The sequence below is a fragment of the Ochotona princeps genome, chromosome 2 (genome assembly GCF_030435755.1).
Source record: "Ochotona princeps isolate mOchPri1 chromosome 2, mOchPri1.hap1, whole genome shotgun sequence".
Lineage (NCBI taxonomy): Eukaryota > Metazoa > Chordata > Mammalia > Lagomorpha > Ochotonidae > Ochotona > Ochotona princeps.
This window is the reverse complement of record NC_080833.1, coordinates 113,755,272-113,781,478: the sequence shown is the minus strand read 5'-3', so window position 1 is coordinate 113,781,478 and position 26,207 is coordinate 113,755,272. Positions and strand designations below refer to the sequence as shown.

At 57.1% G+C, this 26,207-nt stretch overlaps 2 protein-coding genes across 2 annotated transcripts; one reads left to right on the top strand and one right to left on the bottom strand.

Annotated features, from left to right (window-relative positions):
- The first annotated feature begins 10,674 nt into the window (after nt 1–10,674).
- Nucleotides 10,675–17,242, top strand: IGSF8 (immunoglobulin superfamily member 8). Its single transcript, XM_004589071.3, has 7 exons — nt 10,675–10,924; nt 13,634–14,011; nt 14,628–15,089; nt 15,382–15,789; nt 15,955–16,368; nt 16,633–16,763; nt 16,961–17,242. The coding sequence occupies exons 1-6, from the start codon at nt 10,867–10,869 to the stop codon at nt 16,746–16,748; spliced, it is 1,836 nt and encodes a 611-aa protein (XP_004589128.2). The 5' UTR covers nt 10,675–10,866; the 3' UTR covers nt 16,749–16,763; nt 16,961–17,242.
- Nucleotides 17,243–20,055: 2,813 nt separating this feature from the next.
- KCNJ9 (potassium inwardly rectifying channel subfamily J member 9) lies at nt 20,056–26,156 on the bottom strand. The gene is made up of 3 exons (XM_004589070.2): nt 26,099–26,156; nt 23,317–24,227; nt 20,056–20,678 (listed from the first exon to the last, which is right to left on the bottom strand). The coding sequence occupies exons 2-3, from the start codon at nt 24,164–24,166 to the stop codon at nt 20,347–20,349; spliced, it is 1,182 nt and encodes a 393-aa protein (XP_004589127.1). The 5' UTR covers nt 24,167–24,227; nt 26,099–26,156; the 3' UTR covers nt 20,056–20,346.
- Nucleotides 26,157–26,207: the final 51 nt, after the last annotated feature.

Sequence of the window (26,207 nt, the reverse complement as noted above, 5' to 3'; positions counted from 1 at the left end):
AAGGGTCACAGCTGGACGCTGTGGGGTTCCTGTTTGCCTTTGATTCCATCTGGTAGGGAGGGAGCTGGCCCCCCTTTCCAGCCCCCGGAGGCAGGTTTGCTTTGGCTGGAGATCTGACCCAGCCACTGGCCCGGAGCACCCCACCTCCCTGCTCCCCCTATCAAGAGGCAGCAGGGTCTGCTCCAAGCCTCCTCCTTCCCACCTTCTTCCTCCCTGATGGGGCCCCCTCCGCTTGGCCCCGGATGCAGCTCTGTTTATCTGTCTATCCCCTGTGGTGTTCTGGACTCCACTGAGGACAGGATGCCCTGCAAACATCTGGCACAAAGCGCCCTGCCCTGATCCTCCTCGGAACCTCAGGGAGCTGGAACCCCTCTGTGCTTTGGTATCTGTGAGGTGTGGGGGACCTTTTGCTCTTGTGGGCTTGTCCACTTGATCATCAGTGGATGGTCTTCTGGGAGCTATTGCTTCATTAGGACATTTCAGGAGCATTGACAGAGCACTTACTGTATGCCCTGTTCAATGCAAGATACTGTGGGCACAAAAGGACAATCAAGACAAACGAGGGTCCCAGCCTCCCGGTCCTTGTGCTTAGGATCTTGTGCTGCTCAGTTACTGCCTGGAGTGCTTCAACCTGCCTTCCCAGGATGAGTCCCTAGCCCTCTGTGGCTCTTCCCTCTTTCCTCAATACCTGTCTTTGCCTTCATTCCTGCTGAGTGAGGTGGGTGGTCCTGGACTCTGCCGCTCTGATGATTCTCCCATTGCAATGATGTGGAGCAAAAGCTGGGTCCTGGCATGATGAAGGCACTCTAAAACAGGCTGGAAGGAGGCTAGTGTTGTGGTGCAGCAAGTTAAGCTGTAGTTTGCAGTGCCGGCATCCCATATGGGCACTGGTTTTAATCCCGGCTGCTCCACTTCTGATGCGGTTCCCAACTAATGTGCCTGGGAAAGCAGCAGTGGATGGCCCAAGTGCCTGGGGCCCTGTCACCCATGTGGGAGACCTAGACGGAGTCCCAGATACCTGGCTTTAGCCAGTTCCAGGCCCAGCATCTGTGGCAACTTGGAAAGTGATTCAGTAATTGATCTCTCTCGCTCTCTTTCTCTTTCTGCCTATAACTCTGCCTGTCAAGCAAATAAATACTTAAAAAAAAAAAAAAAAGATAATAAAGGGCCAGTAGGAGAGCCAAGGCTTCCAGAGCAGGACCTGCTCCACCATTCACCTTGTATGTACACTTGAGTCAGTCCCTCACCTCTCACCCAGAAGGCACCGGTGCCGGAAGGGCCAGAGATTCCCACCCCGGCTGCATTTCATACTCGGTCCTGGGATCATGTTTTAGTTGTGCTGAAGTGGACCTAGGCTTCTGCGTTTTTCAAAAGCTGCCCAGATGACTCAACGGGCAGACAGAGCTGGGACACATAGAGCTGGACTGTCCCGAAGATCTCAGCCCAGCACAGCTGGCCACTACTGAGCACCTGCGGGCTGCAAGTTGGAGTCTTCCCCAAACTCTAATGTTGGAACTTTAACCCCCAATGTGATGGGGCCGTGGGAAGTAACTAGGTGATGAGTAGGACTGGTGTGCTCACAGGGCACAACACAATATGCTTCCTCATCTCCCTGCAGCCAGAAGGTCGCCCTGGGCCCCGCAACAAGTGGGCTGCTCCTGGTCCTAGCTCTGCTGGCATCTTATCCTTGGGCTTTCCGGTCTCCAAGACTGAGGGAGACAGCATGCATTACTCAGATTAGTCCTCATAGCCACGATTTGACAGAGGGGGAAATGAGGCACACAGATTCCAGGTAGCTAATCTATTGAGGGATGCTAGGATTCAAACCTGGTGTGTGTGTGTGTGTGTGCGTGCAGGGTCTGTGTATTTGACCCTGGAACCACAAGGACTTAGCAAAAGCATCTTTCTGAGTTTGTGTCTCTAGGATCACAGGAGCAGAAATTTAGACTGCAAAGGTACGCTCCCAAAGGCGTTGGGGGAGATAAGTCACTGACACGGGCATCTGTGTTGACCCCGGTACTGCTGGTGGCTGGTTGCATGCCTCTGGGTGAGTGGCAGTCCCCATGGAGGTGGTGTCAAAGTTGGGCCTTGACAGTCGTAGCTCAGATAGATGGAGGAGAGAGACCAAAGCAAGCTCTGACACAGCACGCTGGAACCCTGGTTGCACAAATAGGAGCTGGTGCAGGAACAGGAAGGAGGGCTTTGTCCGACAGACTGAGCACCATTTGAAAAGTGAGTGTTTTCCTAAAAGGCTCTTCTGATCAGAATTCACCTGGGTGCCTGTTGATGAAGCAGCAGGCAGACTCTCTTAGGGATTCTGATTCATGAGGGTGAGGGTGGGGAGTGGGAGTCTGTATTTTTACCAGCAGGCGAGTTGGAGACGTGTCGCTATAAACAATTTGGAGCCGTTTGAAGTTGGTGAGCAGAGGAGTAGGCTCACCCACGCTGTGTTCTAGGAGAGATCATTTGCTAGTGGGATGTGTGCCCATACAGGGGCTGGAAGGGAGAGACACGCAGAGGTCAGAGGTGAGGGTCTGGTGCGAGACACCAGCGAGGACAGTGAGGAGGAAGGACTTAGGGAGTTTGGGATTTAAGGATTTGACGGCTGACTGGCTGTGTGGGTGAAGGAGCTGCAAGCTGGGAGAGAAAGCAGTTGTAAGAGGGGGATTAACGAGTAGCTCCAGATTTTAGATGCCACTTTTTTTTTAATCAACTCAGAAGCCCCAGATAGGACCACTGGATCCCCTGACGGAAAATTATTTCCATAGAGGATTGAGTTTGGAAACAAAATTTGTGATAGTTTGAGGAGTGTGAGGCGAGGGAGCTGAGGGACGGTTGCGGGTTAACGTTTGTTTGGAGAGAAGTAATTCAACAAGCAGAAGGACCAGTCCCCTTCTTCCCTCTCTAATCCCTACCATGTGCCCTGGCTGTGATCATAAGGCCTTGTGACACCTCAGCTCATCTTCACAACAATCCTTGGCAAACAATGAGATCAGAAGAACCACGGTGCTAGAGAGAGCTGGTAAGAACCACAGTGCTAGAGAGAGATGGGACTTAAACAGCTGGCAAGGCGACTTCCTCCAGAGCCCCAAAGGGCTGCACTGAAACAGGAACAAAGACGCCTTCTTTGGTCTGCCTGAGCTCCTGATGATTGATAGCAAAATCCATCCCCTGATTCTGAGGCTGGCTCAGTCTGGCCAATCCACTTTCCCAGGGACACCTGGCTCAGCAGCTGGATCCTCCATGCCAACATGCAGTGCCTCTGTGTCCCCGGGAGTGGTCCATCCACTTTCCCAGGGCCACCTGGGTCAGCAGCTGGATCCTACCATGCCAACACGCAGTGTCTCTGTGTTTTCAGGAGTGCTCCACCCTCCTCACCCAGGCCCCTTGTCCTGTGAGCTGGCTGGACCCACAGGCCCTGATCCTTCTGCAGATGACGGAAGCACTAGATAGATGTAGTGAGGCCACACAGGTGGCAATTGGCCTGTGGAGTTAGAAAGCCTGAGTAAGAAGCCCTGGGTCTAGCGCTCAGTGGATGGGCATTTGACTTCCACTGACTTTGATTTCCGTAAGGGCTCTAACCAATAGAGTTGTTTTTGAGAGTAAAGATGCTCGGCGAGTATGAGTCATTATCTCCTGCCCTTGATTTGCACAGTACTGGCCTTCACACTGAAATTCCTTTTTCAGCTGGATCTGATCTCTAGCACCAGGCTGGAGCTCAGCCCTTCCTAGGCATCTAGGAAGCCAGCCTGTGTTGCTTTCTGAGGGATAGAACGCTCTGGTTCTGACAGCTGTGGATGGGAGTAAACAACGTAAAATGGACTTGGAGGGGGGGTAATCATAGCCCCGTTCCCTTTCCCCATCTTCCCTGTTCAGTGGAAGACATACGGGCTCTAGAGAAAGAGAGGACACGCAGACCCTCTCTTATCACCCACTCAAGCTCACCCACTGGCTCTGTTACTCCACACGTCTTCTGAGCGCCTGCTCTTGCTAGGCAACTGCGCTTAGGTGTGGAGCAGACCACGAGAAAGCTCATGGTGCCCTTGAGGAAGCTCACTGCCAAGACTGGGAGAAGAATCTCCAGCAGCCGTGCCATGGCAGCACTGAGTGGGAGACGCCAGCAAAGCGCCGAGGACTAGGGGCTGGGCCAGCGTCGGCAAGGGGCTCTGGCTCCCAGGGCCAGAGTACTCCACCCCTGGAGTTCCATCTGTTTCTTTGTTTTCACAGCCTTCATTTCTGGCTGTGTTTCCTCTTTACTTTCCTAATAGGAAGCCTTTGGAAATATTCCACCCATGTTTCACTTGGATCAGGAAAAAGGGAATTGTCCACTCTTCAGTCAGAATGGCCAAGGGGTACCTGGCTCGTGCAGAGTCCAGGTGGACAAGTGGAGGAGGCCGGGACCGGATGCAGGGAGGCCAAGGAGTGGCAGGTGCAGGAGGAAGGCAGCTGTGCGGAGAAGCTTGTGTGCGTTCCATACTTTCCCCAGGCCCCTGCCCTCTGCACTCCCACCTCGGAGAAGCCTGTGAAGATCAGACCAGTGTTCTTACCCCATGCCAGAGCCTCCAAGAGCTGAATTTTTAGAGTTAGGAGCATCTTGGACATCATTTGAAGCAGAAGGCACTGGGTGTGTGCAAGCTATCCCCACTCTGTTGTAACCCTCTAACCCCCTCAACACACACACACACATACACACACACCTCATTATCTCCTCTCCTCCTGGGTGTTCATTCATCCAACAAATATTTCTTGAATGCCCATTATGTGCTATAAAGTAGAGCTACTTTACTGGAAAAAAGATACCTACTTCAAGTTTGCATAGGAATCAGGTTTGGATGTATAAACATGAATCCATGTGTGTAGCTTGGGGAAGAGGGAGAAAGTATGGGAGTTAGTTTGCATTTGCACCCAGCTGTAACCATGTGAGCTGTGTGACCTTGGGTAAATGGTGTGTGGAAGCCGTGTGCCTTTGCTGCCCATCCACACAGCAGAGACAGCCACGGGACACAGTGCCTGGAGTTGTCAGGAGATGACATGAGTGGATGCGTGCAACGAGTATACAACAGTGCCCACCTAGCACAAAGCAAGTGTTTGTGGGTGTTAGCAATCAGTGCTGCCTTCTGCCTGTCTCGCTCAGAGCTGGGTGGTGACAACCCATAAATGACCCTTTTACAAATCTGAGTCTTGCTCAACCACGGTGACTCAGAGGCAGCCACCTGGTGCAGCCGCCACTTGGCCCTGAGGCTGATACAACTGTCAGCTGACAGACCTTTGTCTAAGCACACCGGCTGCCACCTCCTGCCCTGGGTTGTTGCCCTCTTTGCCCCAGGCTACTCAGGTGGGAGAGCAGTGACATCACATGGCAGTGAGGGGGAGGGGTGCCGCTGCCCTGGTAGCACCACCTTCGGGACATGTGTTTGTACCACCTGGGTGCCTGGGGAAGGGAGTGGAGGAATGGGGAGCGTGTGGGTTGGAGCTCAGGCGCCCACCCTAAGGGACTGTAGAACAAAGGATGACTTGGCAGGGAGGCCGGGGGTGGGGGGCAGGGATTCCAGCTCAGAGGATCCACGCGTGGCATTCCAGAGTGGGCGGGAGCTGGCACCAATCTTGGGTACAGAAAGGCAGGGCTTCTTTGGGAGTCAGTGCAGGGGCAGGCCAAGCCCCCAGCGGTACTATGGCTTCCCTCCTCTTGAACAGCTGTGCCCACCCCCTTCAGGCAGGAATGTGGGCTCAGGCAGGGCAAGGGGAGGGTTCTGGGAGTAGACATGCATACAAGTGTGTGCGTGCACACACACAGGGCCCACTGTGAGAGTGGAGAGAAGGTGCAGTGTGAATACGTGTATGTGTGGGTAGGGGGAGGTGGGTAAGCCGGCCTTGGGCTCTGCGAACGCAAGTCTTGATGTGTGTGAGTGTTGTCAGTGTAGAGGTGAGGGTGTTGGCTCCACTTCTATGCCCCAGCCTGGGCGCCAGCGGCTGAGCGACTCTGCAGAAACACTTTTCCTGTTTGGGAGAGTGGAAAGAAAGGGATTGTGGCTTTGTAAACCTACGCATGCATCCCAGGACACGCTTGTGTGTGCTTCTGACCTCCCCACGAAGCTGGGGCTTGTACACATTTTGGAGAGGAGCTGAGTGCTGTGTGACTTAGCATCTGCTGAGTGTGTACATGCTTGATCACTGGATGGGCTGGTCTCCACGGCAGTGTCTGTGACTCCAGTCTGGGGTGAAGTGGGTGCCTGGTTCATGTCTCACTGCCCCTAGCAATGTTGGCTCTAAGCAGCAGCAACATAACAGGGCTGAGAGGCACAAGTTTCACTGGAGAACTTTATGTTGCATGAAAGAAGCCAGACACAGGAAGACAAAAATGGCATCTCTCTCCTTCAACAGAAACCTAAAAAGTTGGTCTTAAAGTGGAAGAGACTAACAGAACAGTGATTACTAGAGGCTAAGAAAGGGAGAAAGAGACGGGGGGAATTTGGGTAATTCACTCAGACAGGAGTAATAATTTCTAAGTGATGACAGTTTATAACAACATATTACATATAAAACCTATTGACAAATAAAAAGAATCAAAGGTTCCAAGCATGAGTGATAAGTGAAAGTGTTAATGACTGATTCAATTAATAACTATTACATGCACGCACTGTAATATTAACTCTACCTCACAAATATGTAGAACCACTAATACTAAACTAAAAGAATACATTTTTCCTGATTCACATTTTAAAAAATCTGTATATTTGAAAGTCAGGATATAAAGGAGAAGCAGGGAGGGATTGATTTTCCAACTGTTGGCTCACTGCCAAATGGCCACAAATGCCCAGGCTGAAGCTAGGAACTAGGAGTTTACTTTCCCAGACACATTAGCAAAGAGGTGGACTGGAAGTTGGGGAAGTTGGGACTTGAACTGAAATCCATATGGGAAGCAGGCACTGCAGGCAGCGGCTTTACACACTAAGTCACAATGCCAGCCTAAAATAATAATTAAAAATTATATGGAAAGGTGAAGAGCTAAAATAAAACGCTGTTGAGAATTGAAGTGAAAAAGCTGCACAACGTTGGGTTAGACGTTCCCGGGTAAAACTTGAGATCGCTGAGTAACTTGGGCAATCCTCTAGCCTCTTCTGTTTGGCTTGGCCCAGGGAAGCACAGCACCAACCTCATGAAGTTATGATGAGGACCAATGGAGGCTGCGGCACTCATGGGCACCTGGTATAGGTGAGACTATCTTAGGGCCCTGTCTTTGGACACGCTCCTCTCTAAAGTCTTCTTAGTTTTCACCGCAGCAGCACGCAGCAACTCAGCCAAGTGATAAGCTGTTTAGGGCAGAGCAAAATGACCCCATGCCCCGCGCGGTGAGATGAACTCTGGGAGCACGTAAGCCACACCCAGCAATGCGTGAAGGATGGCTGGGACGCTGAAGGTGGCTTGGGGGCAACAGAGCGTGGCCAGGAGGCGGTGGGAATCTCTCTGGTCCCTACTGCATAACCGCCTGCCTCAGGTGGCTGTTTGGCCTGGAGGCTCAAGGAACGGCGCCCCTGCTTCGCTTCTCGGCTCACCTACCTTAGCGCACTGGCCAGGGAACTGCAGGGACACCAGCAATATTTTGTTTTGTTTTAGTGAGTATGATGGGTGAAGACAGAAGTGCTCGCCGACGTGCACGCGCGCGTGTTTGCGCACGCCCTGTTGGGGGCGGGGTGCGCGCCGTCTTTCCGTGGAAGCACCTTTCCCTTTACGGTGGCTGCCCAGTCCTCTCGTGTGACGCCGTGCGCGCCCTGGCTGCACGCGCCTCCCCGTTTTCTCAGTTACATAAGCGGCCCAAGCGGCGTCAGACCTGGACCAGGGGCCCCATCTGCCGGCCACCTCTGGAACCGGCTGCGCTCTCGTGCCTCAGTTCGCTCTGGAGACCCCAAGTCCCCAAGCCGGTCCTCAGCACCTGCCTAGGTGTTTCCCCAACTCCTTCGCGGCTGCTCCCTGAAGAATCCTTCCTCCTGGGGAGTAGCTAGCGCTTGTTGGTGGTCCGTACCTGCAGAAACGACCCGGATTTCTTTCTTCTTTTTTTCTTTTTTTCAAAGTCAGATATACAGAGAGGAGGAGAGACAGAGAGGAAGATCTTCCATCTGATGATTCACTCCCCAAGTGAGCCGCAAAGGGCCAGTGCGCGCCGATCCGGAGCCGGGAACCTGGAACCTCTTCCGGGTCTCCCACAAGGGTGCAGGGTCCCAAAGCATTGGGCCGTCCTTGACTGCTTTCCCAGGCCACAAGCAGGGAGCTGGATGGGAAGTGGAGCTGCCGGGATTAGAACCGGCACCCATATGGGATCCCGGGGCGCGTTCAAGGTGAGGACTTTAGCCACTAGGCCACGCCGCCGGGGCCCGACCCGGATTTCTGAGGACAGGAACCACACCTGTGTGGTTTACCAGGACCTCTCCAGTGTCCAGCACAAGGCCTGGCACAACCAGCAGTTGTTGAACGAATGCCTGATAGGAGGGGTTTGGGAGAAGAGCGCGTGAGGTGTTGGTAGACCGAGGGCTTTGGGGACATTCAGGCCTGGGTCCCAGACATCATACCTTGACTTTTTGTAAGTTGGTGTAACGTTGGGTAAACCTCAGGCTGCTCTGTTGCTTCATGACACCATCTTGCAAAATTTTCTCCAAGGACTGGAAATGGTATAGCAAGGGCCCTATTGTGCAAGCATTCCAGAAATGGCAACTGTCGTTAGGATTACGATTGCTAACACCGCTCACCCAGCAGGCCTCAGGATGGCACGAAATCTACTCAGCTCCTAAAGAAACCCAGGACACCTTTCTCCTCAAAGTTCTTTTGTGTGGTCTATGGATGGCCTTGGATGAAATGGGTCTGGAGGCCCCAGGCTTGGGATACCTGTGTACATGCAGCTGGCCTGCTTCTGGGCTCACCTTGGGAGGTGACGGCTGGACGGCAGGTTTCCCTTCAGGGTCCTACACTCTGGTTCCTCCAGGCTGCTGGGTGAGGCTGCCCGGGCAAACCCATGAGCACTGCCTCTGGATCAGGGACTGTGACAGACCCTTGGAGGCAGGAAGCCAGGGGCGAACCAGGTCCTGGCTCTGGTCCTCGCTCCCCTTCCGTGGTGGGAGAGGATGGGAGGCTAAGAAGGGTCGGATGAGAGCAGAAGGATGCCTGGCGAGCTCTGGGTCACCTCACACTGACAGCCACTGTGGCCCACATGGCTGTCCCTTCTCTCCCATCTGGCCTCCTCCTTGCTGCTGCTCCCCACCCCCAACCTCCAGGCCATGTTTACTCCTTGCTGGTCAAAAGCCCCAGGTCTGAATTTAACCCTCTTAGGAAACTGTTTAGATAATAACAAAACTAAATAACATCCCCACTGCACTTCCTCGTTTGTGCCGGTTGGCCTGATGTCATCAGCTCCAGCTCTGTCTACAAAGCAGAAAACTGAGGCTGCAGGAGGTGAAGCAACGGGGCCAGGATCACGGACCAGCAAGCCATGGCTTCCGGATGACGCACCCTCCTAACCCGATTTCCTTTCATTTCGCCCTCTGTGGGGTGGGGTGGGGTGGGAGGGGAGTGGCACTGGTCTGCAGGGACCCCTCGGGCCCAACCCCTCACGCCCCCGAATTCCGGGATCCTGCCACCACCTCCTGCAGCGTCTGCCTCGAGGCCTAGAGTTCTAAATGCGTGGCCACCACCCCAGGGCTTCTCTACCCAACCTTCCGGGAAAGGCTAACAGGTGCAGCGAGCACTGCCTCAGAGCGGAGGATGGGGAACGAGAAGGGGCGGGGCGGGCAAGGCTGGAGCGCGTCAGGGGTGACTACGGCGGGCGGGGCCTGAGAAAGGGCGGGGCCAAGTCAGAAGGAGCTGGGGACTGCGGTGGGCGGGGCCTGGCCAAAGCTGGAGAGTGGAGGGGCTGGAACCGCGGGGGCGGGACCTGGGGTGCGGCGGGGCCAAGGGGTGGAGTCAGAACGAGCCCGGGCTTTTGAGGTGGGCGGGACCCGGGGCGGGGCCTGGCCAAAGCAACAGAGTGGAGGGGCTGGAACCGCGGGACGGGACCAAGGGGTGGAGTCTAGAGGAGCGCGGGACTGCGGTAGGCGGGGCCTGGCGAAGCTGGAGAGTGGAGGGGCTGGAACTGCGGGGGGCGGGCCCTGGGGGGCGGGGACAAGGGGTGAAGTCAGGAGGAGCCGGGGACTGCTGTGGGCGGGGCCTGGGGAGGGGCGGGGCCTGGAGAACAGCGGGACCTGAGGCGCAGCCAAAGTTGGAGCCTGGAAAGGTAAGGAATCTCGGGGGGCGAAATCTTAGGCGGGGCTTGGGACGGGGGTGGAACCTGGGGTGGGACCTGGAGAAGCTGAAGAGTGACGGGGCCGGAACTGTGGGAGCGGGGCCTGGGGCGGAGCCGAGATTGGAGTCTAGCATGGCCTGGAGCCGCGGCGGGGCGGGGTCTGGGGGCGTGGCCAAGGCTGGAGAGGGGGCGGGACATGTGGGCGTGGTCAAGGTTGGAGTCTGGCGGGGCCTGTGGGGGCGCGGCTAAGGTTGGAGCCACGACGGGGCGGGCCTGTGGGGGCGTGGCCAAGGCTGGAGTCTGGCGGGGCCTGTGGGGGGCGTGGCCAAGGCTGGAGCCGCGGCGGGGCGGGCCTGTGGGGGCGTGGCCAAGGCGGGAGGGGCGGGGCGGGAACCGTCTCCAGAGCCGCGGGCGGGAGGGACGGCGGGAGGCGACTGGGAGGAGGGAGGGGTCCCGGCAGCTCCCGCTCGGCGCCGCTCCGCGCACCCACGCCGCGCTGCTCCGCTTCCTGCCCCCCACCCGGGCATGCGCCCCCAGTGCTCCCGGCCCCTCAGAGTCCGCGCCGACCCCCCGAGCCTCCTCAGAGCCGGCTGCGCACGATGGGCGCTCTTGGCCCCACGCCGCCGCCGCTGTTGCTGCTGTTGCTGCTGACGCTGGGTAAGCCCGGCCCCCGCCCCGGCCCCACTGTCTTCCCTGCGTTTTAGAACTCCTCGCAGCCCCCTTCTCCGTCACGGGTGTCCCAGCCTTCCCGGGCTTGGCGCCCCGCTGCTCTCCGTCACCGCCAGCCGAGCCCCGTGTGGGGAGAACGCGGACTCCCCAGCTCCAGGCCCGGGGCTGGGGCACCCCGGACCTCCGGGAGGCAGGCCCGCTGCTCAGCCGGCTTACGCAGGTCCTGGGGTCGCCGCAAACCAAGGGCTGCCGGTCTTTTCCCGCCCCGGGGTCCGGTCTAGGGTGTCCGCGCTGCGTGGGCAGTGCCCGCCCGGCTGCATAATTGCATCAGAGTTGGCTGGAGGCCCGGGAGCCTCTGCTGCCCACAATCTTTGAAGTTCCTAATTGCCCCCCCATGCACTTTATCAGAGGTTGGGGCACTTTCCACTCCCAGCTCCCATCTCCGCCCCGTTCCTGTCCCAGCTGCCAGCCGTCAGGTGTCCCAGATGGCACGGGGTGCCGCAGCCCCTCTGGTTGTCACACCCTTTGCCTCAGATGAAGCTAGGCTCCTTGGAGACTGCTGCTGTGAGCTCCCAGTAGCCCAGCTGCAGTCTGGGTGTTTACATGGGGTGGGGGAGGGGCGGTGTTCGGGGCCCACCTTGAAGGTGGCTGCGGGTGGGCAATGACCACAGAGGCTCTGTAGGAGGTGTCTGGGGGAGAAAGTGGTGGGGGGAGACGTGAAACTACCTGATGCCCAAGAGACCCAAGAGCTTGAAACAGGAGAGCCCCGGGTGGCGGAGTTGGAGGAGCCAATTGGAGAGGAGCTGGATGCTGGGGGGAGAGGGTGTTGACTTCAGAGTTGGGTGAAGGCGCAGGTTGAGGGGAACTTCAGTCCCCGCCTCCATTTGCCTTGCCTCATGCCCCGGTGCCCTCGGGGCTGGGATGAGCCTTTGGTTTGAGTCCCTGGGAGGGAAGCAGATGGGCCTAGAGAGAGAGAGGAAGGAGCTGGGGAAGAGCTGGTCGCCTAGCACTAGGCGTGTTTTCTCCAGGGGGCAGCATGGAGCAGAGAGTGAAGAGCCTGGGAGAGGCTGGGGCTGGAGCTAGGGGGAGGGGTGGCGCTCAGAGATGCTCTGGGCACTCACCTGCCAGGATCCGCCTCAGGGGCGAGGGCGCCCGGCTGGGGAGGGAGGGAGAGAGAGAGAGAGAAAGAGCGAGAGAGCGAGCTGTGATTTCCAGAAGCTGGGAGGGTCACTTTCCCATGGGCATCTCAGGGCATCAGCAACTGTGGAGCCAGAGAGGGCGGAGGGGCCCTTCTCAGCAGTCTGCCCCCAGGGGGGAGCCGGGGAAGGTGGCAGCCTGGTTGTCTGGCCTTCACCCTGATTAGGAAATGTGCCCCAGCAGGGTCTGAGTCACAGATTCAGGGTGGAAGCAGGCCTGGGAGAGTAAGGGATGGTCCTGGGCCATCCATCTGGACAGGAGGCTGGAACCTGATGTCCCGTGGCCGGCCTGTGTCCTGCTCCAGCTGACCATGAGTTCCTGTGACCCAGCCAGAGGAAGAAGGAAGGGGCTAAAAGCGGGGGTGGTGGTGGGAGGTGAGAGGACCTTTCCTAGAGGGGCTGGAGGGCAGTGGGATCACAGACTGCTGGGTGTTTTCCCTGCTGCCCTTGCAGCCTGGCATGGATATCCCCCCGGAAGCCTGGGAGTTACTCAGACCTTGGAGTTTCCCCGTTTTCTTGCCTGGGTTTGCCCCCTCTGCAGGGGTGTGTAGGAGTCATCCAGGGGCAGCAAGGCCCTGGCCAAGGCCCCTTGGGCCCCTCACCTCACCTTTCTCCTTTGTAAAGTGGGAGGAGAGGATTGAGGCCGCCCTGCTCACATCTGAGCTTATCTAATGGGAGCCATGGAAGGAAAGGACAAGAGAAGGAAGCAGCCCTCCACGGTTGCCTGGAGCGTATGCTGGGGTGCCGTTGGGTATGGGGTGGGGGCAGGTGAAGAGGAGAAAGAACTAGAAAATGGCAGCTGGGAGCTTTGTGCTTCCCCACCTACAAGTGCAATCCGTACGCAAATAAAGGTTTTTGTCTGGCGGTTGTTGGGGTCTCTAGGGCAACAGCTGGCCAGGCCTAAAGGTTGGCACTGGGGGAAGGGCTACTCTGCCCCCTTTGGCCTGGGCAAAGCCTGGCTCTTACCCCAGAAGTTCCAGGAGGAGCAGTGAGCTCATGGCACAGCTGGAGCGGGGGAGGGCATTGTGTGATGAGAACTGACTGGGGCTGTGCCCTGTCCAGCTTGGGCCACTGGCTCCATTGTCTGGCCCAGGTGACATGGCTGAGCCAACCAGTTGATCAGCTCCTCTCCAGTAGAGGAGGGGGCCCATGTAGGTTCTGGAAGCCTGAAGTGAGAAAGGTTCCAGGCCCCTGGAGGAAGGCATCTGACTGAGGCATGGGAAAGGTGATCAGGTGCTGATAAGGCAGGACAGGTGGAGTCAGGCGGCAGGAGCCCTCTGCAGCCCTCGGGGCTCTGCCTCTGCTTGGCTGGACTGAGGCAGACCTGGGCCTCAGCCACCTCCGCAGATCCAGGTATGTAATCCCTTCCCTGTTCTCAGTGTTCCAGTCCTTCCAAGGTTTCTTTTCCTTTCACAGGCAGGGATCAAGGATGGTGCTGGTGGTGACTGGGGACATGGAATGGGGAGCCCCGGCACTGCCAACTCCTTCTGCTTTCCCACAGGAGTCAGGTGTAGTGCCCGGGAGGTGCTGGTCCCTGAGGGGCCCTTGTACCGTGTGGCTGGCACAGCCGTCTCCATCGCCTGCAATGTGAGTGGCTACGAGGGCCCTGCCCAGCAGGACTTCGAGTGGTTCCTGTACAGACCTGAGGCTCCAGAGGCTGCCCTGGGCATTGTCAGTACCAGGGATGCCCGGTTCTCCTATGCCATCTTCGGGCCCCGTGTGGCCGCTGGTGAAGTGCAGGTGCAGCGGCTACAGGGTGATGCTGTGGTGCTCAAGATTGCCCGCCTGCAGGCCCAGGATGCAGGGGTCTATGAGTGCTACACGCCTTCCACTGATACCCGCTATTTGGGCAGCTACAGCGGCAAGGTGGAGCTGCGAGGTACTGGGTCCTTGGACGGGGCAGGGCCAGAAAGTCAGAACCAGCTGGGAGCTGTCTAACCACCCCCTGGGTTTTGCCCAAAGAGCCCAAGTGACTTCCATAAAGCCACTCAGGGAGTCAGTGGCTAGTGTGGGACTAGAACCCAGATCTTGTGATCACAATTCGTTGCTTTTCTTATCAAAGTATCTCCTGGGAGGAGGGGAGGTGGGGAAGTGTCTCTAAGCTGTCCTGGCCTCTGTCCACTCCCAAATGGGTGCGTTGAATAGGCTTTACTCCTGCAGAGTCCAGAAGTAGGGTAGAAGTGGGACCAGCTGACAGGCTTGCTCTTGTACACATCTTTGTGTTTTCTGAGTGTTTCCATGAAGGGTCAGCCTGGAACGTAAAAGTGAGTAAGCAGTGGGTTGGTGCCACGAAGATCAACCATTATTTATTGAGCTCCTGTGGTGTGCCGAGCCCTATGGTTGGCACTGACGGAGTTAGGGAATAGTCATATAACATGCAGTCTTTGCCCCCCAGGAGCTCAGGGTCTCCCTAGGGAAATGCATTGCCCAGAGGAAACAGGACAAGAGCTGCCAACTCCCAGCCCTCCCTCACTCCAGCTCTTGTCATTCCCCAGTTCTTCCAGATATGCTACAGGTGTCTGCCGCGCCCCCAGGGCCCCGAGGCCGTCAGGCCCCAGCCTCACCCCCACGCCTGACAGTGCATGAAGGCCAGGAGCTGGCGCTGGGCTGCCAGGCGCGGACCAGCACACAGAAGCACACACACTTGGCCGTGTCCTTCGGACGAGCCATACCCGAGGCACCGGTGGGGCGAGCCACGCTGCAGGAAGTGGTGGGACTGCGCTCCGACCTGGCGGTGGAGGCCGGAGCTCCCTATGCGGAGCGCCTGGCTGCAGGGGAGCTGCGGTTGGGCAAGGAGGGGACGGATAGGTACCGCATGGTGGTGGGGGGTGTGCAAGCCGACGACGCAGGCACCTACCACTGCACTGCTGCTGAGTGGATTCAGGATCCTGATGGCAGCTGGGCCCAGATCGCTGAGAAGAGGGCCATCCTGGCTCACGTGGACGTGCAGACGCTGTGTGAGTGCCCATATGTTCCCTTCCCCTGACCCTGAAGCTGAGTGGGCTGATCAGTGAACTTGAGGTCATCTCTGATTTGAGCAAATCCTATCAGCTTCATTTTCCTCGCTACCCATGACAGGGTTCCTCCGCCCAGATGTTAGGGGCGGGCATGGCAGGGCCATGGGTAGGGATGAGCTTCACATCCCTTGGTCCTGGGGATGGTCACACCCAGTGAGGGGCAGCTGGGCAAGAAACTGCAGCTGGGGAACCAGATACTGCTGTGACAGCCTTCTCCCCTCCCTTGTTTCAGCCAGCCAACTGGCAGTGACCGTGGGGCCTGGGGAACGTCGCATTGGCCCAGGGGAACCCTTGGAGCTGCTGTGCAATGTGTCAGGGGCACTGCCCCCACCAGGCCGTCATGCTGTGTACTCCGTGGGCTGGGAGATGGCCCCAGCAGGGGCGCCTGGACCTGACCGCCTGGTAGCCCAGCTGGACACTGAGGGTGTGGGCAGCTTGGGCCCTGGCTATGAGGGCCGGCACATTGCCATGGAGAAGGTGGCGTCCAGGACCTACCGGCTGCGGTTGGAGGCTGCAAGGCCCGCAGATGCCGGCACCTACCGCTGCCTCGCCAAAGCCTATGTTCGAGGCTCTGGGGCTCGGCTTCGTGAGGCAGCCAGTGCCCGTTCCCGGCCTCTCCCTGTGCATGTGCGGGAAGAAGGTGAGAATGGCTTTGCCTTCCATTTCCATGCCCTTTCCCTCTGCATCAGTCGCTGCCATGCCTCACTGTCTTGCTCCTCTCCTGCTGCAATTATAGGGACACCCTGAGTTCCCCTGCACCAGGCCTCGCCCCCCGCCCTCTGATTTCATGTCCTTTGTCCTGCAGGTGTGGTGCTGGAGGCTGTGGCGTGGCTGGCAGGGGGCACCGTGTACCGGGGGGAGACCGCCTCCCTGTTGTGCAACATCTCTGTGCGGGGCGGCCCCCCAGGACTCCGGCTGGCTGCCAGCTGGTGGGTGGAGCGAGCAGAGGAGGGGGACCTGAGCTTTTCCCCTGCCCAGCTGGTGGGCGGTGTGGGTCAGGATGGAGTGGTAGAGCTGGGGGTCCGACCTGGTGGAGGCCCTGTCAGTGTGGAGCTGGTGGGACCCCGAAGCCACCGGCTGAGACTGCACAGCTTGGGGCCTGAGGATGAAGGCGTGTACCACTGCGCTCCCAGCGCCTGGGTGCAGCATGCCGACTACAGCTGGTATCAGGCTGGCAGTGCCCGCTCCGGGCCTGTCACAGTCTATCCCTACACACATGGTGAGTGGTTCCCCATCCCCCCAGCCCCTGCCCCTTCCCTTCCACTTTCTGATCCTGCTCCCAGCCTCTGTCTCCTCCACATTGCTTGCTCAAAGTCTTAAATACCCTTTGTGCCTATCTGTACCCATGGCTATGCTGACTCGATGCCAAGAGGGTAGCAGTGGGTGGGGAGGGGGTGTATGCACAGTGGAGCTGGGTGACTGGTGTGACAGCGGGGGGCACACAAGGGCACCCATCTGAGCAGAACCATACTTTCTCATCCAGCCCTAGACACCCTGTTTGTACCCCTGCTGGTGGGCACAGGGGTCGCCCTAGTCACCGGTGCCATCATCCTTGGCACCATCACCTGCTGCTTCATGAAGCGGCTACGGAAACGGTGACCCTTCACTCCCCAGGTGAGGGAAGAGACTCCCCGCCCCAGCCCTGGTCCTATCTGCCTAGGTCTCCTGCCCCTAAGTCCCAAGCTGAACTGCCCTCTCCCTGCCCCACCTGGAGAGGAGCAGGCAGCTGGGTTCTGCAGGTTCCTGTTAGAATGGGAGGTTTGAGGAGTCTCACCCAGGGCTCTCTTCAGTCCGCTGTACACCCTCTCCAGTTCTTGCAGGTGTTGCCTGTCTTCCAGTCCGGCTCCAAGCCCTCCTGTGGTTGACTGGACACCCTCTCCATCTGCCCACCCGCTGCCCTGTTAATTTATTTGACCTGTTCCCCCACCCCCAACCTCCAGCCCAGACTGGGATGCCTACTCCTCGCCTCTCAAAATGCCTCCCTCTTCCCCCTTCTGGCCGCCTGTTCTTGATCTCACACCTATTCCCCAAGGAGGCCAGTCCCTGTCCTAGAATTAGTTTTTCTAAAATGTGAATAAACATGTTTTATAAAGCCCAGGCCTGGCTGTGTCTTCCCTTGCCACGAGGCTGTCCCAGGCTGGGGGTGTGCTGGGGCCTGGAGGCCTATTCTGGACAGCCCCGGCTCCTCCCCCCACCAGACACCATCTGGCCTCTGTGGGCCATGCCGCCCACCCCTGGAGGGGACACCTGGGTCCCATCTGCTGCCGGAATTGTCAGTGCTGAGCCAGCTCCACACTGGGCTTCTGCTTGAGAGAAAGCATGGAAAGGGAGGGGGAGTTCTGGCTGAGCTTGGTCCCTCTCTCCCCAGCCGTCCACAGTAGAAGATAAGGGCTTCCAGCAGGTGCTGTCCTGAACTCCCCGACCTTCACTGATCCTCAGCACTCTGCCAGGCTCATCGTCCTGATCAGGCTAGTGTCGGGCCTGCCTCCTCCCAGCAGGCCCTGGGGTGGCTGTTTTTTCCTGACTTTAATCATCCTGTCTGACAGCAGGACAATAGAAGCCCCAGAACACAGCCACCTGGGTGGCGGTCAGGAGGACCCGTATGCCCAGAGAGTTGCTGCACCTGCTTGTGCCCCGCTCCAAAGGGCTCCCCCACCCCTGCTCAGCTGTGCTCGGCTACACTGCACCCTAGGAGGCGCCCAGTGTACCAGTTTCAGATCAGTTATTCAGACATTTATTGAGCATCGCTGGTTTGCTAAGTGTCATTTTTACAGATGGGAAAACAGGTCTGGAGAAATGTTGTGACTTTGCCTCAGTCCTAGAGCTACTCCGTGACAGAGTGAGGACCAGAACCCAGGCTTCCTGACTCTGCACTGCATGGTGGTGCCCTGAGTGGTGATGGGAGCAAAGAGGTGCGTGGCAGGCTCTCAGTGACGTCCAGGGGACAGGAGGAGGCCTGACCTAGCCTCAGTTCTCCTTCCGGGTCAGTTCCAGTGGGTTAACTACAAAGCGCCTGTGTGGAGGGGGATTGGGCAGCTCCCATACCTGTCTACACTGCACCTGCTGCTCTGAATCCAACCGAAAGCACTCCCCACGTCTTGTGCAACATCCACCTGTTCTGGAGGGGACAGCCAATGCCAGCATTCAGAAACCCTGTCTGAGGGGGACCTGGGCAGCATGCTGACGTGAGACAAAGATGTCCCATGCCTAGATGGAAGGGAGAAGACTGCAGCTTGCATCCTCTGAATCTCTCTGTGAATGCCCCACTTGCTTCCTTCCAGGGAACCCCGGCCTCCTGCCTGGGGCTGGCCCATCACAAGTCCTGCTCGTTGGGCTATGCTCTGCTGCAGGAGCTAACCTCTCTGGACACTCTGCCCTTCCTTCGCTTGCCACTGCTGTCCCCCCCTCATCCTGGCGTGGCCGGGATGAGACCAGGAAGGGCTGGAGGTGGGGTAGGAACGGACACCTCCACGGGCCCCCTTGTCCTCTCTGGGCAGGACAGCCAGGCGTCCACACTCCTTTCTCACCTTCATGGGTCAGTTCTGCCTCTGCAGTCTGACAGGAGACTTGTTCCTCTGCCTCTGGGGTCTTTGCTGCTACAACTCTCCCGTGGATCATCTGAAGCCCTTACAATGGCCTGCCTGTCTTGCCCATTCATCTTCCTAAAAGCTACCTCTTGTTACTATCCTGTCCCCACTGGGCAGGAAGTGAAGCCCTTAGGTCTGGGTTTCAGGTCCCCTTACACACACACACACACACACACACACACACACACACATACACACACACACACCTCCCTTTACCATTTTCTGACTACTGCCCCAAGGAACTTCTGATAGGGCCTCCAAGACCTTGTTAGAGCAGCAGTTCTGAGGGTGCCCCTCCCCCACCCCAGGTCCAGCAGCGTCAGCATGACCTGGAAACTGGTTGGCAGAGAATTCTTGATGGTCTCCATCCAGAACTATTGAGTCAGAAACCCTGGGAGTGGGGCCCAGCAACCTGTGTTCAAACATGCTCTCTAGATGACTGATCCATTCAGACCATCTCAAACTGTGAGTTTACGTCATTACCTCTGGGTTACTCAATCCTCTGCTTGCGGGTGTACACAACCCTTCCACCCTCTGCTGTGAGAGATTGAATAGGTCTCAGCTGGAACTCGACCTTGTTCAGCTGTCCTAGGTATAGGCCACGAATACCCTGGCATAAAAGCCAGGTCTTAGAAGGTATGCTCTCCACCATACTGATCAATGATTTGAGGGACTTTGCTCAGTGGTGCCCTCAGGACAAACTCTGCCTTCCCAAGGACCCCTGGTGTCCTGCCCCTAGCAAACTCACTTTCTACATTTTTCTCATGGTCCTTTTTCTCCTTCTTGGAACTTCTTTCTCCCTACTTGCCCCTGAAGTGGTACTGTCAGAAAACAGTACCACTGTCAGAAAACAGCCATCCCCGGGGTCCTTTTTCCCAGGCTCTGCTCCAGGGTGCCGGCTCTCTTCTCCTTCCTGGCCAGCTTCCTTGCCTCAGGACCTAGGTCACTAACACCTTTGCTGCTGTCTTCCTCCCATACAGTCCTTCACCTCGTGCTCAGACTGCCACAGTGGGAGGGGTAGAGTTGGGAGGGCACCCCTTATCTGTGCCCACGCCTATGGAGCTTTCTCTCCTCTGCTCCTTCTTGGATTACAGGGTCCAGTTGGACAGCTGTGACATACACAGGGAGGCAGGCTGAAGAAGTGAGTGGAGGCTGCACTCCACCCCACATCCTGTTCCCAAAGCTGTGCATCCCTGATTTAGGGCTGTGTTGGAAGGAAAGGGATATCTTCCTAGAACTTGCACAAAGATACTTTGTGGGGAGTATTCTATGAGTACACCAACTGTTGGTCTGTGTTGGTCCCATGCAGCAGCTGCCTCTATCTGCCACCACCTTCTATTCCCCCATAAGTCCATCTCTCTGTCCACCTATCCACCTGTGAGCAGACGTGGAGGTCAAACACAGATTGGTACGTCTACCCTCTCTGCCCTCCATTCTCACATGAGGATCTCTGTGTTCTGTATTGGATCCCACCCTCCAGCTTTTGAGGGGGGTCTCTGCCACATCTGCATACTCCCAGGGAGCTTGCCTGCCCCCTCCACCTCTGCTAGCCAGCTCCCATCTACCTGTGTCTGGCTCCTGGTCTGCCACAGGGGTCTGGAGCAAACGGGTCACACCTTGGACTCACTCTCTGGAGGTGGCAGGCAGCCGTTCTGCTCTTTGTCAGCCTCAGCTGCCTCCCCTGCCCCTTCCCCCGAGCCTTCCTCCTCCACCTTCTCATCCAGCCGGCTGGGGATAGACCAGTAGAGATGGGCATCCAGGCGGGCTGCAGCCTCTGCCAGCTCTCGGGCACTGCAGGAGGGTGTGGGCACCTCAAAGGTCTCATGGAAGCTGGCATAGTCCACCTCGTAGTAGCCGTCCTCCAGGGTCAGCACTGATGTGAAGCGGTGGCCCCACAGCACCTCGTCCACCAGGTAGGAGCTCCGAGCTTGACACGTCATTCCTAGGGAGAAGGGAGGGGGAGGGCGGGAGTCACTGCCAAGTCTCCTTTCGATACACTTCCCTAAATCCCCTGCCAGGCTTCCCTGTGTTCCAACCCATTTTCTTTCCTTTCTCAACTCCTGTTCTTGCCTAGCCCCATCGCTTCTTCTCCTTTGCCTGGACTCCCCTCAGTCTTCAGCCCGCAATTTCCCCTCCTCCCCAGTGCCGATGCCAACTGCAGAAGCTTAACCTTGAAACTAAGTGGAGGGGTCATCTGGTTCAAATCCGCCTCTACACGGGGCTTCCCGCTGGAGCACTGCCAATGGTGGGCATCTTACCCCCTAAGATCAGGAGCCTACCACCTCATAAGAAGCCTACTTCTTTCTGTGAAGGCCCTAATAGTTGGATGGTTCTTCTTCAAACAGAATCTGCCTCTTGAAATTTCCACCCCTTGATTTCACTCCCAACCCCAACTGACAGCCCTCTGAGTATCTGAAAACAGGAGTGTTTGCTTCCCTCATGTCTCCTTCAGATTGAACACCCCTGGCTCCCTCCTCCATTCCTTATTTAGCCTGGTTTCCAAAAATTTAGCTTTCTTGATTGCAAACTAGAATGGCCATGGAAGACCCTTAGAGTAAACTCTTTGAGTGTGATAAATTCTCTGATCATGCCTTAAGAGAGGGCTTGTCGTCATCATCATCTCTCTCTCCGTTCTCTGGCCACAGTGCTTTTTAAATGCATTACATAAATGTATTTGGAAGCTGCATCACATTGCTGTGACATCAAGCCCGTGGCCAACTAAACCCCCCTCCCCCAAGTTCTTTTTTCGCCACAGCTCTCCCATGCTGTGCTTACATAAGTGATTTTTTTAAAAAGCCTAAATGTAGAATTTTATATTTATTCCCTTTAAATGTCATCTTGTTGGGTTTTGGCTCATTATTCTTGCTTTTCAAAAGCACTTTTGAATCCTGACTCTCTCACCCAAAATATTATCACCCTTTCCAACTTCATCTCTCTAGAAAAATCAGAGGTTTCCCATCCCTGTTCTCTCCACCGCCCCCTCCCCAGTCTTCCTAGCTAGCCCTGTTGGGTCAGCACACTGACCGGGGTAGGTCATTCCTTAGGACCCTTGCTTGCTCTGTCTTGTAACTTGGGGCACAGAAAGGTGGGTGTGGGCCAGCTGGAGATGTTTTCAGTACAGGGGCCTAACCCCGAGACATTCTGGGAACCTGGTATTCCGGGGTGAAGGCTGGAAAAGGGGGTATCTGCTGAGGGGAGGAGGGAGGAGGGGATAGAGGAAGAAGAGACCTCAGGGGCTGTGAGGGAGAGAGGGAGCAGACAGGAGCCAGGGGTACAAAGAGAGATCTCTGTAAGGAGAGGGCTCACCTTGGAAGGACGCTGCCTGAGGAGCTGCAGAGAGGAGAAGGCCTAGGGGAGTGGGGGGCGGGGAAGGAGGTCAGCAGAGTCAAGCAGGGGAACACTGAGGCAAAGGTAGGGTGAAGGGGTCAGGGAGGGGTCTGAAGGCATCAGCAGGTCAGAAGGGCCACCTGGGTTAACAGCGGTCCTGAACTGCAAAGCCTTCTTGTGGACCTTCTGTTTTCCAGGGAGGCAGGCGGTTAGTTTCCTTATCTCCAACCTGTGAATCTCAAGTCCTACGGGGCCTCATTTGAACCTGCTACCCCGAACTTTTTCTTACCTAACCCTACACCCTGCACTGGGGACCCCAGCACGGTAGCTGAGTGGCTAAAGTTCTCGTCTTGCATGTGCCCGAATCCCATATGGGCTCAGGTCCCGGTTGTTCTATTTCCCATCCAGCTCCCTGCTTGGAGGCTGGGAAAGCAGTCGAGGATGGGCCAAAGCTTTGGGACCCTGCTCCCGCATGGGAGACCTGGAAGAAGTTCCTGGCTCCTGGTTTTGGATTAGCTGAGCTGTGGCTGTTGCAGCCACTTGGGGAGTGAACCAGCGCACAGAACATCTTTCTGTTGCTCCTTCTCTTTGTAAATCTGTCTTTCCAATAAAAATAAATAAATTAAAAAAAAACACCTTGCACTGTGCAGGCCTGACTAGGAAGGGGTTAGAAGTGGTGTTTCTTTTGTTCCACGGAAGTTGAAAGTCTTTTGATGACCAGGGAAACTGAGGCAGGAATGAGCAGGTATTAACCTGTTCTTAAGGTCCAGTTAGGACTAACTTTGGTCCTAGAAATAAAATTGTTGCCATTTAAGCTCCAGGAGTCTGGACCTCTCACCGGAAAACCCTTCTTTCAGCTGCAGACCACTTAAGGTGCTGAAGCCAGACAGTCTGGGAGCCACTCAGGGAGGGTCACCACTTCGTGCCTTACAGCAGCAGGCAGTTGCTGAAACCCTCTGAAAACTGAGCACAATAGCAAGAGATCGCCTTCCTGGGGCTCCTGTTGGAATGAAACGAACTTGGGAACTGTGCAGAGCATTCAGCAGGCACCTGCTGCTACGATTAGTCTTCCAAAGGACACACACCTCTGCTCGAATTCCAACACACTTTTTTTTTCCTTGACTCTCTGAGGCTGGTTTTCCTCTGCACCTCCTCTGCCGCCTATCTCACCTCCACCTCTCCCTCCATCCCCTGCCACCATTCCCTCAGCCCTGCCCATCCGCTGCCTAAGCCCTCCTCCGGCCTGTCCGCACCCGTGGCTTCCACCATGCCCTCGAGGATGACGACGATCTCGAAGTCGTCCCTCTCCAGGGCCCGGCGCGACGCCTCCCAGAAGGGGCTGGCGGCATCGATCTCGTGGCTGATGACGAGCGGCGAGACGAGGAAGAGGCGGTCGTCGCCCGTGTCGAAGCCCACGCTGAGGTCGGTCTGATGCAGCGGGATGAACTCGCCCTCCAGCGTCTGGCGCGAGCGGATGAGCTTGGCGCGGATGGAGGCCTCGACGATGTGTGAGGAGCGCAGGTCGCCCACGCGGAACATGAGGCAGAGGCGCCCGTCGCGCAGCGACACCACGGCGTGCGAGGAGAAGACGAGCGTGGCGGCGCGCTTGTTGGGCTGTGAGATCTTGACGAACATGCAGCCCACCATGAAGGCATTCACCATGGAGCCCAGGATGGCCTGCAGCAGCAGCAGCACGATGCCCTCGGGGCACTGGTCGGTGATCACGCGGTGCCCGTAGCCGATGGTGGTCTCCGTCTCGATGGAGAAGAGGAAGGCGGCCACGAAGCCGTTGAGGTTGTTGACGCACGGCGTCCACGCCGTGTCCTCCAGGTGCTCCAGGTCCCCGCGGCCGTAGGCGATCAGCCACCAGATGGCGCCGAAGAAGAGCCAGGTGAGCGCGTAGGCCAGCACGAAGAAGAGCAGGCTGAGGCGCCACTGCAGGTCCACGAGCGTGGTGAACAGGTCTGTCAGGTAGCGGTACGTCTCGCGCACGTTGCCCTGCTGCACGTTGCACCTGCCGTCCTTTTCCACGTAGCGCTGGCGGCCGCGGCGGCGCGGCGGCTCCTCCGGCCCCGGCGAGAAGGCGGCGTTCTCCTGCGCCATGGCGGCGGCGGCGGGCAGCTCCGTGCCAGCGCGCTCAGAGAGTGTTGGGCTCCTGGAGGGGCTGCAAGAAAGGTTTGCTGGGGTAATGGACGCCCTGGCGGGCGTGGAGGTAGAGGTGGGCAGAGGCTCGGAGTTTCCAAGCCAACCTCCCTCCCACTCCAAGTGGCTGGGTGGCCCCTGAACGAGTCGCTTGGTTTCCCAGTCTCGCTCTTTCGATCAGAAGAATGGGAATCATACACACAGTCCTTGGCAAGTTGGGAGAATCAAATGGTGTCAGGGACACGAACTGGAAGATACTGTGGGCATCCTGGCAACGACCCATGCTGGAAGGAATTTTCTGGTATCCTAAGAGTGGAGGTTATGTCTCCCCTCCAGCATAGAGCCAGCCCTTCCCATCCTAAGGCCTTCCTCCCTTCTTTCTGTGGCTGTCATCCATGGCCCCTTCTTTCTTCCCTTGCCCCGCGCCCAGTCCAACAGGCTATTTCAGAGTTCACCCCCAAGATATCACATACAAAGTCCTCCCAGCTTTCTCCTCCTTGAACCACTGCCTCACTCTCCCTGTCTCAAGGGGCTCGCAGAGGGGAGTAGAAACAGCCTAAAAATGGGGAGGGAGGTGGAGGCTGTGAGAGCCACACAAGCAGGCTACTGCAAGCACAGAGTTCCAGGTAGGCTTGCACTCCTCGACTCTACTGTTCTTCATGATGGGTACAGAATCAGAGTGAGTGGAGCAATAGGCACCCACATTCATTCCCCACCTGCTCGAGTTTTGTTCCCCGCCAGCCTCCTACTTTCCATTGCCTATCCTAACATCCCTGCCTACACCCACCATATGCCCACAAGCCCACACACCCAGCGAAGCCCACCTGACTTGTCTCCGAAGTCTTCCCCCACTAGGAGCTCTGAGCTGCCATCTGCTCTGAGAGACAACTCCACAGTCCTTTTCTGGGTACCCTGGGTCTCCTCTGAGGTATGAGCCATGCAAAGAAAGGTCTAGAATGAAGATCTTGAATTCTTCCATCTTTCCTTCTCTTTCCTGGGTATTGTCCTGCCCTCCTAGGAAACCTGCACTGGCGGGCAGTTGGGGACGGCATAAGGATCGCAAAAGGCCTAAGTGTTGGACCAAGTCCTGGGAGAATATGCCAGGTGTGGATGGTCAGTGCCCAGCACCCTAGAAGCTTGTGCCACCAGACCGCCTCTGCAGAAGGAGATGTGTTGGGGCAGAGGGCAGGAAGAGAAATGAAAAAGTCGGAACTTGGGTGGAGTTCAGGGGCACCCCAACACTTGCTTCCCTGGAGGCTGGCCGTGTGGCCACAGCAGGTTAGGGCCTTCTCCTGCCCCCACAGTGAGTCTCATGTCTTTCCCAAAGCGCAGACTGTCCTCAGGAAGTGATCACAAAGCATGCACATCCTCACAGACCCCAGGTAGTGAGGGAAGGTACCCAGAGCCTAATCATTATAGCTTCAGCCCCCAAGTGGGCATCCCGGCAGCCTCCCAGGGAGGGCACCCCCGTGCGTTGTTGCCCCTAAAGTCCTCTCCCTGTCCTTTGCCCTAGAGATCTGAGAGAACCTTCTTCTGGTTGTATCCCCCCTGCCCTCCTGAGTAGGGAGCTGCATTCTTCTCCTAGGGAAGGAAAGGGGTGAGATTGTTGTGTTCCTTCCTGGGTCAGCCGCATCTTCCTCCAGTAATTCCAGTCCCTCCAGCCTGCTGCTCCTCGTTTTGTGGGCATGCCGTAACTCCTTCCCAAAGACCTCACTAGCGTATTTTCCTGCACTCCTCCTGCTCCTCCCTGGAAAGAGCTCTGGGCAGTAAGGGGGACTTATGGTTTTGAAATGAGATTTGGGAAAAACTCCCTTGGGAACCAGCTCTTCCCAAACCCTGACTTGCCTTGGATATAGGGGCCCAAACCCCAAGTCCCCCCGCAACTCAACTCACAGTGTGTGGAGAGGAGAGTAGCCGGCAGCAGCAGAGCCCTTTGGGGGGTGGTGTCCATGCCCCTGACACCGCCCCCCACCAGGCCCCCTCAGATGGGGGAGCCGCAGAC